This window comes from Chrysemys picta, chromosome 1 (genome assembly GCF_011386835.1).
Source record: "Chrysemys picta bellii isolate R12L10 chromosome 1, ASM1138683v2, whole genome shotgun sequence".
Lineage (NCBI taxonomy): Eukaryota > Metazoa > Chordata > Testudines > Emydidae > Chrysemys > Chrysemys picta.
Window position 1 is genome coordinate 42,220,528 of NC_088791.1, and position 14,696 is coordinate 42,235,223.

A 14,696-nucleotide genomic window follows, 5' to 3' on the forward strand; every position below is an offset into this window, starting at 1 on the left:
CACATACATTGTAAAGAGAGCAGAACAATCTTGGTGTATTATACAGTAACTCCCCACTTAACATCCTCACTTAACGTTATTTCGATCTTACGTCCCTGCTCCATTACAGAACATGCTTGTTTAAAGTTGTGCAATGCTCCACTATAACATCGTTTGGCTGCCTGCTTTGTCCACAGCTATCAGCTCCCCTACACACACACACCCCCAGGCGCCTCCCGCCCACCAGCAGACCCCGCAGATCAGCACCTTCCCCCTGCTCCCCCTGCCTCCTGCCTGTGGCAATCAGCTGGTTTGCGGTGTTCAGGAGGGAGGGGGAGCAGTGAGGACTCGGTGCGCAGTCTCCCCATCCCTCACCTGCCGCCTGCCCCTGGCAATCAGCTGGTTTGTGGCGTTCAGGAGGGAGGGGGAGCCTGCGTGCCGCGTCCTCGCTCCTCCCCCACCCCGAACGCCGCAAACCAGCTGATTGCCATGGGCAGGAGGGAGGGGGAAGGAGCAAGGATGCAGCATGCACAGTAAAGGGGGAAGAGGTCAGGGGGAGAAGAAGTGGGTTAAGGGTGGAGGTTTGGGGGAAGGGGTGGAGTTGGTGGGCTGAGGGTTGAGCCCCCCACCCCTGGTACTTACACAGTAGAGGAAGCTGCAGCTGCTGCTGCGCAACATGCTTCTCCTAGCCTACGGCACCTTCAGCCTCCTTGCCTGCCTCATTGTCTGCAGTGCCAGTGGGATGTGCCTGTGTGGGGTAAGGAGGGGGCACCTCCCATTGCTTCATACTCAGCAATGATCATTGTAGTATTAAATTGTTTCTTTAAAATTGTTTAAAATTTATACCTGTATTAAATTGCTTGTTTAAAATGTATATAGTGCCTTTTGTCTGGCAAAAAAAAAAAAAAAATTCCCTGGAACCGAACCTCCCCTATTTACATTAATTCTTATGGGGAAATTGGATTTGCTTAACATCATGTCACTTAAAGTCACATTTTTCAGGAACATAACTACAATGTTAAGTGAGGAGTTGCTATATTTCAGTACAAAGGATATGAAATGTAAAAGGAAAAAGTCATCCTTTTTTTGAAGTTTACGTTTTAATAATCAATCATCACTGTCTTCAGGAAAAGTGATAGACATCTTGCAATACACTGAATTTTGTGCAATCCTTCTCATGTTCGTCATGTAAGCAATTCCTTTGACTTCAACAGGGCTGCTTACATAACAAGTGGAGCATCATTTGTCATTACTATGATAATATCTGTACTTGATTGTTGGTCCAATTCCCTATTAGTTTGATAGGTCTATAAAAGCTATAGTTTTGCACTATTGCAGGATACCTTTCACAGAAACTTGTGCTCTTACTTACTACAATTTTTTTTAATTGATGGATAGTCTTATAATAATATGTGCATATGTGTGGTTTACTAAATATTACTTCTTCTGAAGGAATATCTGTAAAATAATTCAGTTGTTTCTATATGATATCCCAGAATATTTTAAAATGTTGACACTTTTTAAACACACACACAGCATTTTGCCATCTGTTGTTCACATCTGCAGTATTTCTCCTGCTCCTGAATTCCAACCTAAATTTTAAGCTAAGAATCCAGTACAAGTTAAAAAGATTTTTCTTCTGAAAAAGATCTTAATCTCAGCTTTAGATCTGAAGCAAAGATGGCAGTATGTTTAGAAATTTGAAGAGTCAACAGGAGTACTTCCTAATAGAAGAGTAATGTATTTTATTTCAGCTAGTGATATTGTTTGAAAGGTTACATGCAATATCTGAATTGTATTGAAAGTAGCTATATAACCGTAATGATAGGTGGTTCTTCACCACCACAGCATTCAAACAGGCAAATGAATTAAAGCATAGTTCATCCACAATACTTTTTTTTATCCTTGATTTTAAAACAAAGGAAAAAGCATTGGGCTTTTTGGAATTGGGGGGAGAGAGACTGCGGCGGAGCAAAGCAAGTTCGATATAACGCAGTTTCACCTATAACGCGGTAAGATTTTTTGGCTCCCGAGGACAGTGTTATATTGGGGTAGAGGTGTATTTAGGATTAGCATGAGACCTTCATGGAGGGGGCTGATTATCCCAGATCCACCTACTCCATCTTTCCTTAACCTTCCTCTGAAGGTTATGGAGAACTGGCTACTCTCTGAGACAGAATACTGGACAAGACAGACCATAGGTTTGATCCAGTACAACAGTTCTCCATGTTACCCTATCCTAACTTGGTGGGACCATCTCAGAAGTTAAGAGTAGTTTACTGTCAATGCTTTTTTCATCCTTGATCCTCTACTGAGACTGACAATAAAGATGCCAACAATCATGATGGCACTGTTTGTGACTTTTTGTGTGTTTGGTGTGGACCAGGGCTGGCTCCAGATTTTTTGCCACCCCAAGCAAAAAAAAAAAAAAAAAATATGCCAGAGTGCCGCCACCGAAGCAAAAAAAAAAAAAAAAGGGTGGGGGGCCGGAGTGCCGCCCCTTGAAAAGTGCCGCCCCACGCACATGTTTGGGATGCTGGTGCCTAAAGCTGGCCCTGCTGTGGACATCTGTCCACTAGGATCTGGACTGAGGCCACCACATTTATAGCACATAACCATGAAGGAGGCTCAGTGCCATAGTGGTGTAATGCATTTGCCTTAGATGCAAATACTATTTAGTGTTTGTACACTTTTTAAACAAATACACACTATCACAAGCTTGAAACTATCCACCCAGATCAGCAATTCCTGCACAATAGTTGGTGTTGGCTACTTGATAAATAAGCGAATTGGCAGAACTTCATGGAAAAGCTTGCACAGCATAGTGTCCAAATTGTGTCTTTTTAAATGTGTCCTATTTTAGAAGCTGGTGAACATTCTCTTCAAATCATTCCTAAGAATGAGGGTTTCTACATCTGCTTTTAGTAATTTATTTTTGTTAGTATTCTGTTTAAATATATGCACAAAGATGTAATTAATGTTGGGGAAACAACATATTTACTGAAATATTATACATTACTTCTCTCTTCAATTACTGCCTGCCTTCTTATATGGCCTCATTGTGGATTAGTACACTTAAAGGAATGTGACAAAACATTTACAAAATATAAGGTAATGTTCCAGAAGACATCATTTTGGGAAGGAAAATGTTTTCATAAAAGCAGCTGTCACAGGCATCAATCCTCTATCTCAGGAATAATCTGAGAATCTGATTGAGCTGGTCAAGGTTCAGTCACCTGGCAAATTTAGAATAGTAAAAGTTAACTAAGTTGCGTATAATAATAACTTTACTGCTTTGCCAATACCTTATAAGCAACATGCAGTATATTCTTTGCCTGGTTTCAGTTTAAGAAGGAATTTATCAGAGACTACTCTATCCACAGTGAAATATTGTTCTATTTAAGAAACAAACAAACCCTTTGTCTTGAAATTACCAGACATTCTTTGTGAAATATGTAAATTATGATCAAGCCTTTGAACTTGTGACATCCAGGTTTGAAAAGGCTGTCTTCAATTCCTAATCCAGCTGGAAATCAATTTTCAGATTTAGTTTAGATTCTTCTTACTGTAGCAGTTATAGATTAGCTTTATGTTGTCTTTGTGAGGCATTTTGATGATCTATGACAGCAGTAGTTTTGTAATAGTCTCTTACATTGCTCTTGCCTTTATAATTTAACAAATCAGTTTTGATGGAAAATTACCTCACAGATGCTATTATCCAGTCTAATATTCAATTTATGATCACACTTTCCCTTCTGTTGAACTAGGTAGATAATGTTTTTTTGAATCCAGATATATTTGGCTTTTTAAAGTCTATTCATGTAGCATCGGAGATTAGCAGCTCTTGTGCAAATATATTCCAGGTGAAATCCTGTCCTATTGAAGTCAGTGGGAATTTGCTTTTGACTTCAGTGGGGTTAGGATTTCACATTCAGTTCTTCAGGTTTAAAATTACTTGTCCAGAAACTCCCTTAAACCGTAAGTGAAGGTAGTTGCTTACTCATTGCAAGCAAGGTCCACATCATCTGTTTCATTGTATTTTTTTTCCCCACTAGACATTTTGCTATAGTGATAATTATTTATACCAGAGAGAGTCTCTCTTGCCGCTAGCCAAGATTCCAGGAATAATAAAAAGCATTTCTTGTAGGAAAAGGTTGTCATCTTTTACTAAATTCACAGGTTAGCTTTATCTACATTTAATTAAATTTAAAATTAGTTTAAGTGCTAATTACATAGCTCTTTTATAGTGTATCATTGCTTACCATGGTTTGAGAACTTTGCCCTCACTGCTCCCCTTGGAAGGCTGATCCAGAACTTCACTCCTCTGATGGTTAGAAACCTTCATCTAATTTCAAGTCTAAACTTCCTGATGGCTATAATAAGCCCATAAGGTTACACATAGAGACCGTAGGAGCATGGCACACACAAACAGAGCCCATAGAAAGGAGCATGAAATCAAGGCTATAGTTGGTGAAAATAGTCTAAATTGAAGGGATAGATGAAAGCTCAAAGGATTCCACATGAGCCAGTATAGTTTCCTGTCTTACTTACATAAGAAGCTGAGCTTCATAAACTTCTCTCTCTTAGGTCTAGTGGTGAGTTTTCAGTCTATACGTTGCCGAGATACTATGGCAATGGGTACTTGATAAATTATTGAACAAATAAATGGGAAATAAACGCAAAACGTCTGTGAGTGAGACTCATTTGAAATGCCACATAAAATATTTGATGATATAGCTGAAATCTTTTTGATCATAGATAAATGAATAAAACTGAAGAAAGAAGGCTTTCTTTTTCCCTCAGTGCTGCATAGTTTTGTGCAAGTATAGAATATATTGCCAATATCTGCAGCAGAGCTAAAGGCTATTCATTCATCATGGGTTCATGCTATTTATAATAGAAGCTTACTTCAATGCAAAAAAAATTAGGAGACAGAGTTGATTCACTTCAAAAGAATTATGAAAAATGTATACATTCCAGATTTATATCTTTTGTTCTTCTATATTTTTTTTTTTTTGGTTGATTTTAGCTAAAGGTCAACAGATTAAAATTTACAACATTATCTTTAGGAAAAACTACCTCCTGAGATGTTGCTTACTTATCTGCCAGGTCTAGAGAATATATAAGTGTATGTAAGGTTGGATTTTGTCCTAGAAATGATCCTTAAGGCATTTATGCCAAAGTAGCAAGGATTAAAGGACTTCCTGATATCAAGCCCTCTTTAGGGCTTTGCTTACGAATTCAAAAGTTTATTTATTTGTTTACTTGTGTTACAAATTATGCTCTGGAAATTTTGGCAAATTCTTGATTAAATCTCCTGCTGTTTAGAACAATTTTATAGTACATATCCTTTTGGGTTTGTGCTATTTTCTAAATTGCTAGAGTATTTAAATGCCCTGAAAACAAGGCACTAAGAACCGTGTACTGATCATTTTACAGCATTTTTATACATTTTATGCTCTGTGGTCAATATTTTTTTCTTCCTGTTTTTGTGTTGTAGATCAGGGAATATAATAAACAGATGCAGGGGATTACTGGTATTGGCTTTGCATCCTTGACATTTGATGGAACCGTAGGAGCACCGATAGTGCCTCGAACCTCTAGTAAATCGTACTCTTTCACAGAAGAAGAACAGAAAACAATAGAAGAACTACGTACGTGGGCAGCTAGTAATCTTTCAGTCTGTGGGCCAACAGCAAAATTGTCTGATGTCCAGCCAATGCTGTTTTTTGACCTTACTTGTCAACTTGTAGGGAAAGCAGAAGTGGATGGATCTTCCTTTCTTCTCAAGGTGGATTTTTAAACAATTTAAATAATTTAAATAGTTGTTACAGATTGACTATTAGATTCTTATTTCAAGGCTTTATGTTTCAGGATTTTCATGAACTCACTTTATCTTATATTTAAATAATGTTATATAGCAGCCTTTGACATTTAAGGGTTATTTTAGTAAATATATGATCCTCAACCAATTCACTTTCATACAAATTCATACTTTCATTTGTCTTTAAAGACATTCAGTTCACCTATTGCTCTAGAATTATTCACAAATATTGGTTTGACAAGGTATGTGTTCAGAATATGATTTCACAAGCATTTGTAGTTAGGAATTACAGAATTTCTTAATGCTGAAAAAATGATATTGTCTGTTTTAAGTTTTTACATTGTTGCTTCTTTTATGTATACTTCTCTGTATTATGTTTCATTAGAACATATGCAGGATATAATTTAATGCACTATGTAGCATATGGATGGATGGAGTATGCTATCTTTTTGAGGTATTTGAGTTAGCCTTTATTAGTTATGTGTAAGTTCTTTACAGGATCAGTGCTTGAGTAAAGAAACAAAATACAGTGTGTCACATTGCTTGAAAGCACTTTATGGGACTTAATACTTAACATCAGCTAAGTGAAAAGGGATCTATCTGAGTAATTTTCCTGAATTAGCAACAGCGACAGTGGACTGATTTTATCCTGAAACCCCTCCATGAGTTTAGTGATAAGAAATAAGAGACAGTCTGATGTTTTCCATCTGAGTATTTCTGCTTTTATGTACAGTAAAACCAAGAAACAATTATCTGAAGCCATATTTTAGTATTTTTAGATAGGCAGAAAATAGTGCATTATTCCTTCATTAAAGCAGCATAGATGTTCTCCTGCAGAAGAATGTTATTTAAACTACATCCTGCAACATGCCCTACAGCTGTTACAAACATTTTAATTCAAGCTAACCCATGTAAAATGGATGTCAAACAAGGACTAATAAAATGATTTAAGCACTTTATGAACTGGAGGTAAAATGTTCATCGTTCATTACCTCAGTGAGCACACATTCATGCTGAGAGATCCTTGTGTAAGGGCACAGGCAAGTAATTTCTTAAATTATTAATCTTTCATTGCTCTCTGTTTATTTCAAGTTTGATAGACTCTTGCATTTGTATCAGTTTTATATAATCAAAAGAACAACTGGGAGAAGGGGAGATAAAGACTTGACTTGTGAACCATTCAAAGCTGTAAAGCAACTAAGGGGTGCATGGTTGTTTCTTATTGCAACATTTTGTATCCATGAGTATAAAAGGCCTTCACCCCTGGCTGTTCCTCAGTTTCTGTCATTCCATCAGCAGTGAAGGAACCAGTTCCTATTTCCTGCACAGGTTTGATTTAGTTAGCTTACTAAATAGCCTTTTTAGCCTTTTAAATAGCCTAATGTTCAAATTTTTGGTTTATAGTGTAACAGGAGTTGGTCCCTGTAGTACCAGGGATGGAGAAATGGACAGGTCTTTAAAGAAAAAGAGTCAGTGGCTTCTTGTTCTAGCAAAATATTGGTTCCATCTACTGATTCCCAGTGTTTCAACTGCTTAAGAAGGAATCTTGAGCTTCACTCACATCTATGAAAGTAGAAAAGGAACCACAGATTAAAGGTCTTTCTTGGAAGAGGCCTTAGTGGCTAATGGGTATGAAAAGGGATGTCCTTAAAAGGAATCCATAGGTCCTTCAGGTTACTCCTCCTAAGGCAGGGGTGGGCAAACTTTTTGGCCGAGGGCCACCTCTGGGTGGGGAAATTGCATGCAGGGCCATGAATGTAGGGCTGGGGCAGAGGGTTGGGGTGTGGGAGGGAGTGCGGGGTGTGGGAGAGAATGCGGTGTGCAGGAAGGGGCTCAGGACAAGGGGTTGGGGCAGAGGAGGAGTGCGGGATGTACGAGGGGGCTCAGGGCAGGGGGCTGGGGTGCAGGAAGGGTTCAGAGTGCAGGAGGGGGCTCAGGGCAGGGGGTTGGGGTGCAGGAGGGGTGTGAGGTGTAGCAGAGGGCTCAGGGCAGGGGGTTGAGGTGCAGGAGGGGCATGGGGTGCTGCAGGGGGCTGGGATGCAGGCAGGGGGCTCAGGGCAGGGGGAGGGGTGCAAGGTGCGGTGGGGGCTCAGGACAGAAGGGTTGTGGGGTGCAGGCAGTGTGTGGCAGGGGGCTCAGGGCAGGGAGTTGGGGTGCAAGGTACAGGAGGGGTTTGGGGTGCGGGCTCCAACCCGGCACCGCTTACCTGGAGCGGCTCCAGAGTGGCAGCGGTGTGCACTGGGGCCGGGGCCGGGGCCGGCTCCTGCGGCCAATGGGAGCTTCGGGGGAGGTACCCACAGGCAAGGGAAGCATGCTCAGCCCTCTGCCCCTCTCTCCCACGGGCTGCAGTGACCTGGGGCCGGCTGCTTCTGTGAGCAGCGCGGGGCCCACTGCACCATGGGGGTGGCAATCGCGCGGGCAGGATCCAAAGCCCTGAGGGGCCAGATCCGGACTGCAGGCTGTAGTTTGCCCACCTCTGAGCTAAGGACTTATCAAAAATTAAATTAAATAGTTGTCCTTAGATCTGACAGGGGGGAAACAGCTCTTTAGATCAGAGTTTATCAATTCCCTTTTTTGAGTGTTGGACTATGTAGCTGTTCCAAATACAGCCAGTTGAAAAATGAGGGGGAAATTTTCAAAATCCACACATACTGCTGCTTTTTCTGTCAATTGATCAGCTCTACTCCTGAGACCAACAGTAAAGGAAATCCTTGGTGCCTTATTCCGGTTCTTTAAAGTACAAAAATACTGGCAACATTTTAATAGCTCAGATAACTTAGGCACCAATATTCCAAATCAGGTAAGATGTTGGATCCAAAATTGGTTCCAATTATGCCCTGGTGCAGTTTTTGGTGGAAGTTAGAACTTCTTAGGATTCATGGCAGTAAGTTCCTTTTCCTGCTCTGGGTCTTCAGGGTGGATGGCTTTCTCCTTTTGTCTGCTTTGTCAGGTTGAGCACGTATGTTTTCTCTAGCGTTTTTGCACATGACTTGTATTTCTTGTAAATGCTTCTCTTGAGGGCCCTTCAAACAGAAGATATCTTTCCGTCTAAGCTACAGGAAGTAGACAAAAAGGGAAAAGTCTTTTCTTTCTTTTGCAAATTGCCTCTGCAGATCCTAACTCTTGGGAAAACATGCTTTGGCACCATGTATTGAGAACTGTCTAGAAAACAGTGTCCATTGGGGTTGTGAGCATGTCTCCTTGTATATCCAACATTTAATTGTTATGGCCCTATCTACCCTTAGTTTCTTTCCTACACTGTAAACAGCAGCTTTCTGAACCATTATTTGATTACAATTATTATTGTCTACTTTGATAATAACGTTGCCACTTTATTTCATAGGGTATAGATTAAACTGTAGTTTTAAGAAGCTAGTAACTGCTAATAGTTTAGTGTTTAATTTAGGTCTCTGTTGTTACGAAGCCCTAAACTCGTTGTTTGCTCTGTTGCCAATTATCCCCATGTGGAGCCACATAAAAAATTCCAGATTTGAATGGTATATATTAAATGACAATAAAATGTCCATAATGAAACACCATACCAGATACTTCAGCCCTGGGAGAAAACAACTCTTTTTAGAGAGTTCCTAGCATGTACTGGCTTTTCCTCCTTTGGCCTGCCTTCCACAGCAGCAAAAAGGTCTATTGACAGAGAGGAATCTTTGAAAGGCCAGCTAAACACCACTGAGTCCATCTCCTCCAACTGAGCACCATGAGATAATCCACCAAAAAATGTCCAGGGCTTGGTTCGTAGGTCCAGGTACAATTTTTATACCTGAGAGAAGTTTTTTCCTTCTCCCAATCCAACTACCTGATAAGCATCCTAGAGAATCAATCCATGTTAACAAGAGGGCCAAATTCTCTCTAGACATTCCCTCAAACAGTCTTTGTGTCACTTACCACAGCCAGATTTGTGGCACTTCCTATCACTCTCCCCCACTACTACTTGGTTTTTAAATCTTTGGCTTTTCTTAAGGTGTTCAGGCTAAGATGTTAGATTTACCTTTTGAGGGACTGGGCTTGTTCATCATAAAGAGTGACAAAGTTTAGAGAGGGAAAAAAAAATAGTGAATACCAAATTAGCGAATGTGTAGCATAAAAAAAACATATACAGGGGCCATGATCCACACTACTTAAACTTGAAAAATTCCTGCTGAATCAAGTGAGAGTTTTTCTTAGTTAAGGAGGAAAGGACTGGAACCTTAGTAACTATTTTGACTCAAAATATTTAATCATGTGAAGGTAAGTAGTTACATATGTTTGTAACAATTTAATCTAAAGTAATCAACTTTTAAAATCTTTTATTTTGCACATTAAAAGTATTAAAAGGGATTGATGAAATAATTTCTTTTCGCGGCAGGTATGGGATGGTACAAAATGTCCCCACCCATCTTGGAAGGTTCTTGTGGAAGAAAGTGACCTTGAAGGAGATAAAGTTCTCATCCATCAGCTGAGAAATCTGATTGTAGACATTCTAGTTTACGATAACCATGTGAAACTGGCAAAATCACTGAAGGTAACAGAGAACTCAGTATTTTTAACTTTAATTTTATTGGGGTTTTTTTGTTTTGTTTTGGATTCACTTAATGAAAGCTAGCTATTCACTTCTACAAATGATGACTTAGTTTCCAATGTGCCTTTAATCCTTTACAATCTTTCCCATACATACTATTTTAGTGCAGATCACCTTCAGCAGGTGTGAAACAGCCTCATTACCTTAAAATCACAATGAAAAATTATCCTTCCAATTAAACAGCTCTTTCCAGACATTGAAATGTCATGCATTGCCATGTGAATATAATGCATTATGGAAAATGTATTCTATAGTTGAAAATTATTTATTGGAACTGATGTAAAATGGGGTTACATTTGTAGCCCAATTAAATGATAATTCTACAGCCTATAAAAGGGTATTGTATATTCTGTGAACCAGGGGTCGTCAACGTTCGGCACGCAGCTCGCCAGGTCACCCAATGGGGGCGGCGAGAAGCCACGGCCAGCACATCACTCGCCCGTGCCACTTCTAGCCGCCCCCCATTGGCCCGGGACGGCGAACCGCGGCCAGTGGGGGCCGCGATCGGCCGAACCTGCCGTGTCAGCAGGTAAATAAAACTGGCCCGGCCCGCCAGGGTGCTTACCCTGGCGAGCCGCGTGCTGAACGTTGCCGACCCCTGCTGTGAACTCTGCTGCATTCTGTAAAACATATCTTGTTTTAGTGGGTCAGTAATGTTGATTATACCTACATAGGGAAAAGAACAACATAATTAAATGTTTGATCTTTAGCAACAGTGCCATCTTGCTTCTGATTAGCAGAAAATGTAGCTTTCATTTTACAGCATGACTGCTGTGGTTACGCTATTTAAGATATCCTTGTTTTTCTGATCAATTTTATAAGTGATTGGAGAGTGGGGGGGAGTGTAAAGATATATTTTTATGTGGCAAATATTAATCCAGCGTTATGGGTAGACTTAAAATCAATTTACCATACTGATATATTAATAAAGACAGACATGTTCATGAGTAATTTGCAGATGACAAGATGGCTCTTGTTTATGTAAGAATTGTTAACTATATTTAGTCACACAATTATTTTTATTAATCTTAGATTTTTTTCCCAAATATAGATTTATCTCTTGCTAAAAGAGTCACTACAAAAGCAGTGTTGAACAGTACTGTCTGAGAATTAGGAGGGAAAGTCTACACTTTCTATTCTAAAGATGATCAGTTTTCTTTTACTGTGAAGTCTTGGGCGTTTGTAGCACCACCCCCCAATCCTTCTCAGCCAGTAATGTTTGTAATAGAAGTTTCCCCTCCCGAATCCAGGTTTTAATGTAAGAACATAATACATGGGGTGGTTTCATGAGCTGTCTCTACTTTTCCTCCCATTTATCTTTTCCTGCTTCTTTCTTGGATCTCATACAGCTGTGTCTTTACTTGGAAAGTGTATTGTGTTCATAGATTTTTAGGCCAGAAGGAATCATTATGATAATCTAAGATGACCTCCTGCGTAATACAAGCTATACAATTCACCCAGTAGCATAACCAGGGCCATATAATTTCACCCCCTCACATTATTGGGATGTTACAGTGCTAACCATCACTCATTAGTCAGTGTGGTGTGAACTAGCTGTGGTTAAATGCTGCTGGACTTAGTTTAGTTTACACAGTGCTGACCATGACTTGTTCTTGTCTATGCTGACCAGCAAGTGATGTTTATGTTCCTAGTATCTGTGATACTGATATGTGATATCTGTGCTTTGCTGCCCTGTTTGGCCTGCATGCAAGAGCCATAAGATGATATTTTGAACCTAATACAGAGTAACAATAAAAGGGTTTTGCTAATCCCATGCAAGCCAAGGTTCCTGCCCCAAGAACCTTGCAGTAGAAGTACAGATAAAGGAGATGAGGAGGAACATATTGTGACACTGTATGGAATTTGGGGGACACTTTAGGACATTATGAATACCAATATTGTAAAATTGTAATGAGTTATGCCAGATAGGCCATGTAAGGTATCTGCAAAAATGTTATAATTTACCAAGGACGATAATCTTGTTTATATGTTTGTATCACCTTTGTATTATGGGTTATAGATATGTATGTATGTCTGTATTTCAAAACTTGTGCTATACTTCTGGGTGACACCCCCAGACAGTTTGGCATCAGCACTGCCTAGCCTGCTTGATGGCCCATTAAGGACCATCAACTATACAATTGACCCATTCAGAGAACGCAAGGCCTTATAACTCAGCAAGGCATGCAGGGGCATGCTTATGGACAGAACTCTAAGGTTTCCAGGCTATGTGCTGGGCAGCTTGTGTTTTGAGACAAAGGTAGCACAAGCTGCATGGCAAAAGACTGTAAAACGCAGCTGCATCTTCTCCATTTTGTCTTCATTCCTGCTTCTTACCTCTGGAATAACCTTTCTGCAAACAAAGCTCTGAACAAAGGGCTGAATGACCCATCCAAGCTGTGGATGTGTTCTAATCTAGAGGGACTTTCAAGCCAGCAAACTCACCAATACTGCTACCGTAGAAACCTGATATATGGACTTCGAAATCTTTGTATGTATGTGATTGTTTTACCATTTAAAATCTCTTCTCTTGTTCTTCCTTTTTTCTTTATAATAAACCTTTAGTTTTAAACACTAAGGGATTGGCTGGCAGGGTGGTATTCTGTATAAGATCCAAACCTATACTGACATGGTGATATGGCTGACCCTTTGGGGTCAGAAGAACATTTTGTATATGTGAGCAGAGTTTTTTAAATAACATGTCACTGAACTGGACCTAGGTGCTGATTGGGAGCCAGAGAACTGGAATGCAATCAAGGGTGCTGTGTGATTTCTTTTTTTTTGCTTCTTGATAACCAGTTTTGGGGATCTGAAGCAGTTTGTGACTTATTGGGGAGCTTAACTTCAGTGTTACCCACCAGTATTGGGAGTATCTGCTCTCCCTTTTGCAGCCTGCCCTGATGTTAGCATTTCCAGTGAGGGCTGCCCCAGGCCCACGGGGTCACACATATGTAACAAGAATGTGTTTTACATGATTAGGTTTGGTACATATCTTGTAGGTCCAGATTGTTCTGTGTATGTTTGTTGCAATTTTATGAGTATATATCTTTGAAATTTCTATTGTGGGCAAAACTAGATCTATCTTAGGTACTTATATGGCCCATGATACCATAGTATCTGAACAACTCCCAATCTTTAAATGTATTTATCGTCAGGTGTGAAAGTGCTTTTGTCCCCATTTTACAGACGAGGAACTGAGACACAGAGACTAGGTGACTTGCTTGTGGTCACACAGGAAATCTGTGGTGGAGCAGGGAATTGAACCCTGGTCTCCTAAATACCAGCCTAACCACTGGGCAATCCTTTCTCTCTGGTTGGTAATAGAAGACTAGCCAAAATAACTGAATTTCTAGATGGTTTGGACCCTGGGAGAATGGAGACTGTTCAAGTGTAGTGTCAGTGTGGGAATGGGGGATGTTTAGAGGTGAAATTGATGTTGATGGTGATGAAGAAAAAGTGTTTGGTGAGGTGGAAAAAGTTGATAAAGCAAAATGCACTAATGGGAAGTGCAGTAGAAAATGAGAACACATAGCAGCAGAGGTAGAATGTACTGCATCTTATTAGAAGGATTGGTGAGGGGAAAGATGGGAAAAAAGGAAGGAGATCTGAGAAGAGGAAACTGCATTATGCACATCCTTGTTATCTCTTGCCTGAGCAAGACTTTTGGCTATGGAGATAGAGAAAGGAAGGGGCACATTTTGTGTGTGTTGTAGATGAAGAAGTGACTGCATTTTGCACAAATTTGTATTTGAAACTAGGAGGACAGAAAGAGTATTGGAAAATTATCCCAAGATTGTGAACCTGCAAAGTTCAGGGAGCTGTGCCTGCCCAAAATATTGATGGCACAGTATGAATAGTCAAGTAAGTATTCATCTATGGCTGGAATTCACTAGAATTTTTATAACATATTTTCTTAACTACAGGCTAAATCAGAATTGTAGGCATTGAGCCTTCTTTGTATTCATTTACAGACTTTAATTTTTGCTATAATAGGTGGTTTTTAATTTAGGTGCGATTACAGTAAAAATGTGGATTCCAGCTGCTGCAAGCTGAAATTTTACAAGTCTTTGAAGTTTAATGTTTGTGTGCACTCAATTTTGCTTATTTGTCATATAGAATAGACTCATAATTAAAACTTCGGGTGTTCTTTGTAAAAGGCAGAGATGCTTTAATAAAGGCCTTGCTATACATAAGAGAGGATGTTTGCAAGAGAATGTAACTGAACTAATCTAAGGTCATATTATTCCATGTAATACTTCATGCAATACAGGCTTTTGTAATGCACAGATAAGGAAATCACCTAATCCTGTGCATAACTCT

General features: G+C 39.8%; 1 protein-coding gene across 20 annotated transcripts in view; it reads left to right on the forward strand.

Moving 5' to 3' along the window:
* Nucleotides 1-14,696, forward strand: part of POT1 (protection of telomeres 1) — a 157,812-nt gene that overhangs the window by 92,305 nt on the left and 50,811 nt on the right. For all 20 annotated transcript variants that reach the window (XR_010590009.1, XR_010590007.1, XM_065555557.1 and 17 more), the window contains 2 exons: nucleotides 5,480-5,770; nucleotides 10,164-10,319. Coding sequence is in view for 18 of the 20 variants with exons in the window: in XM_065555557.1 (XP_065411629.1) it covers nucleotides 5,480-5,770; nucleotides 10,164-10,319 (447 nt within the window). In the remaining 2 variants the exon portion in view is untranslated. The remainder of the gene's footprint in view (nucleotides 1-5,479; nucleotides 5,771-10,163; nucleotides 10,320-14,696) is intronic.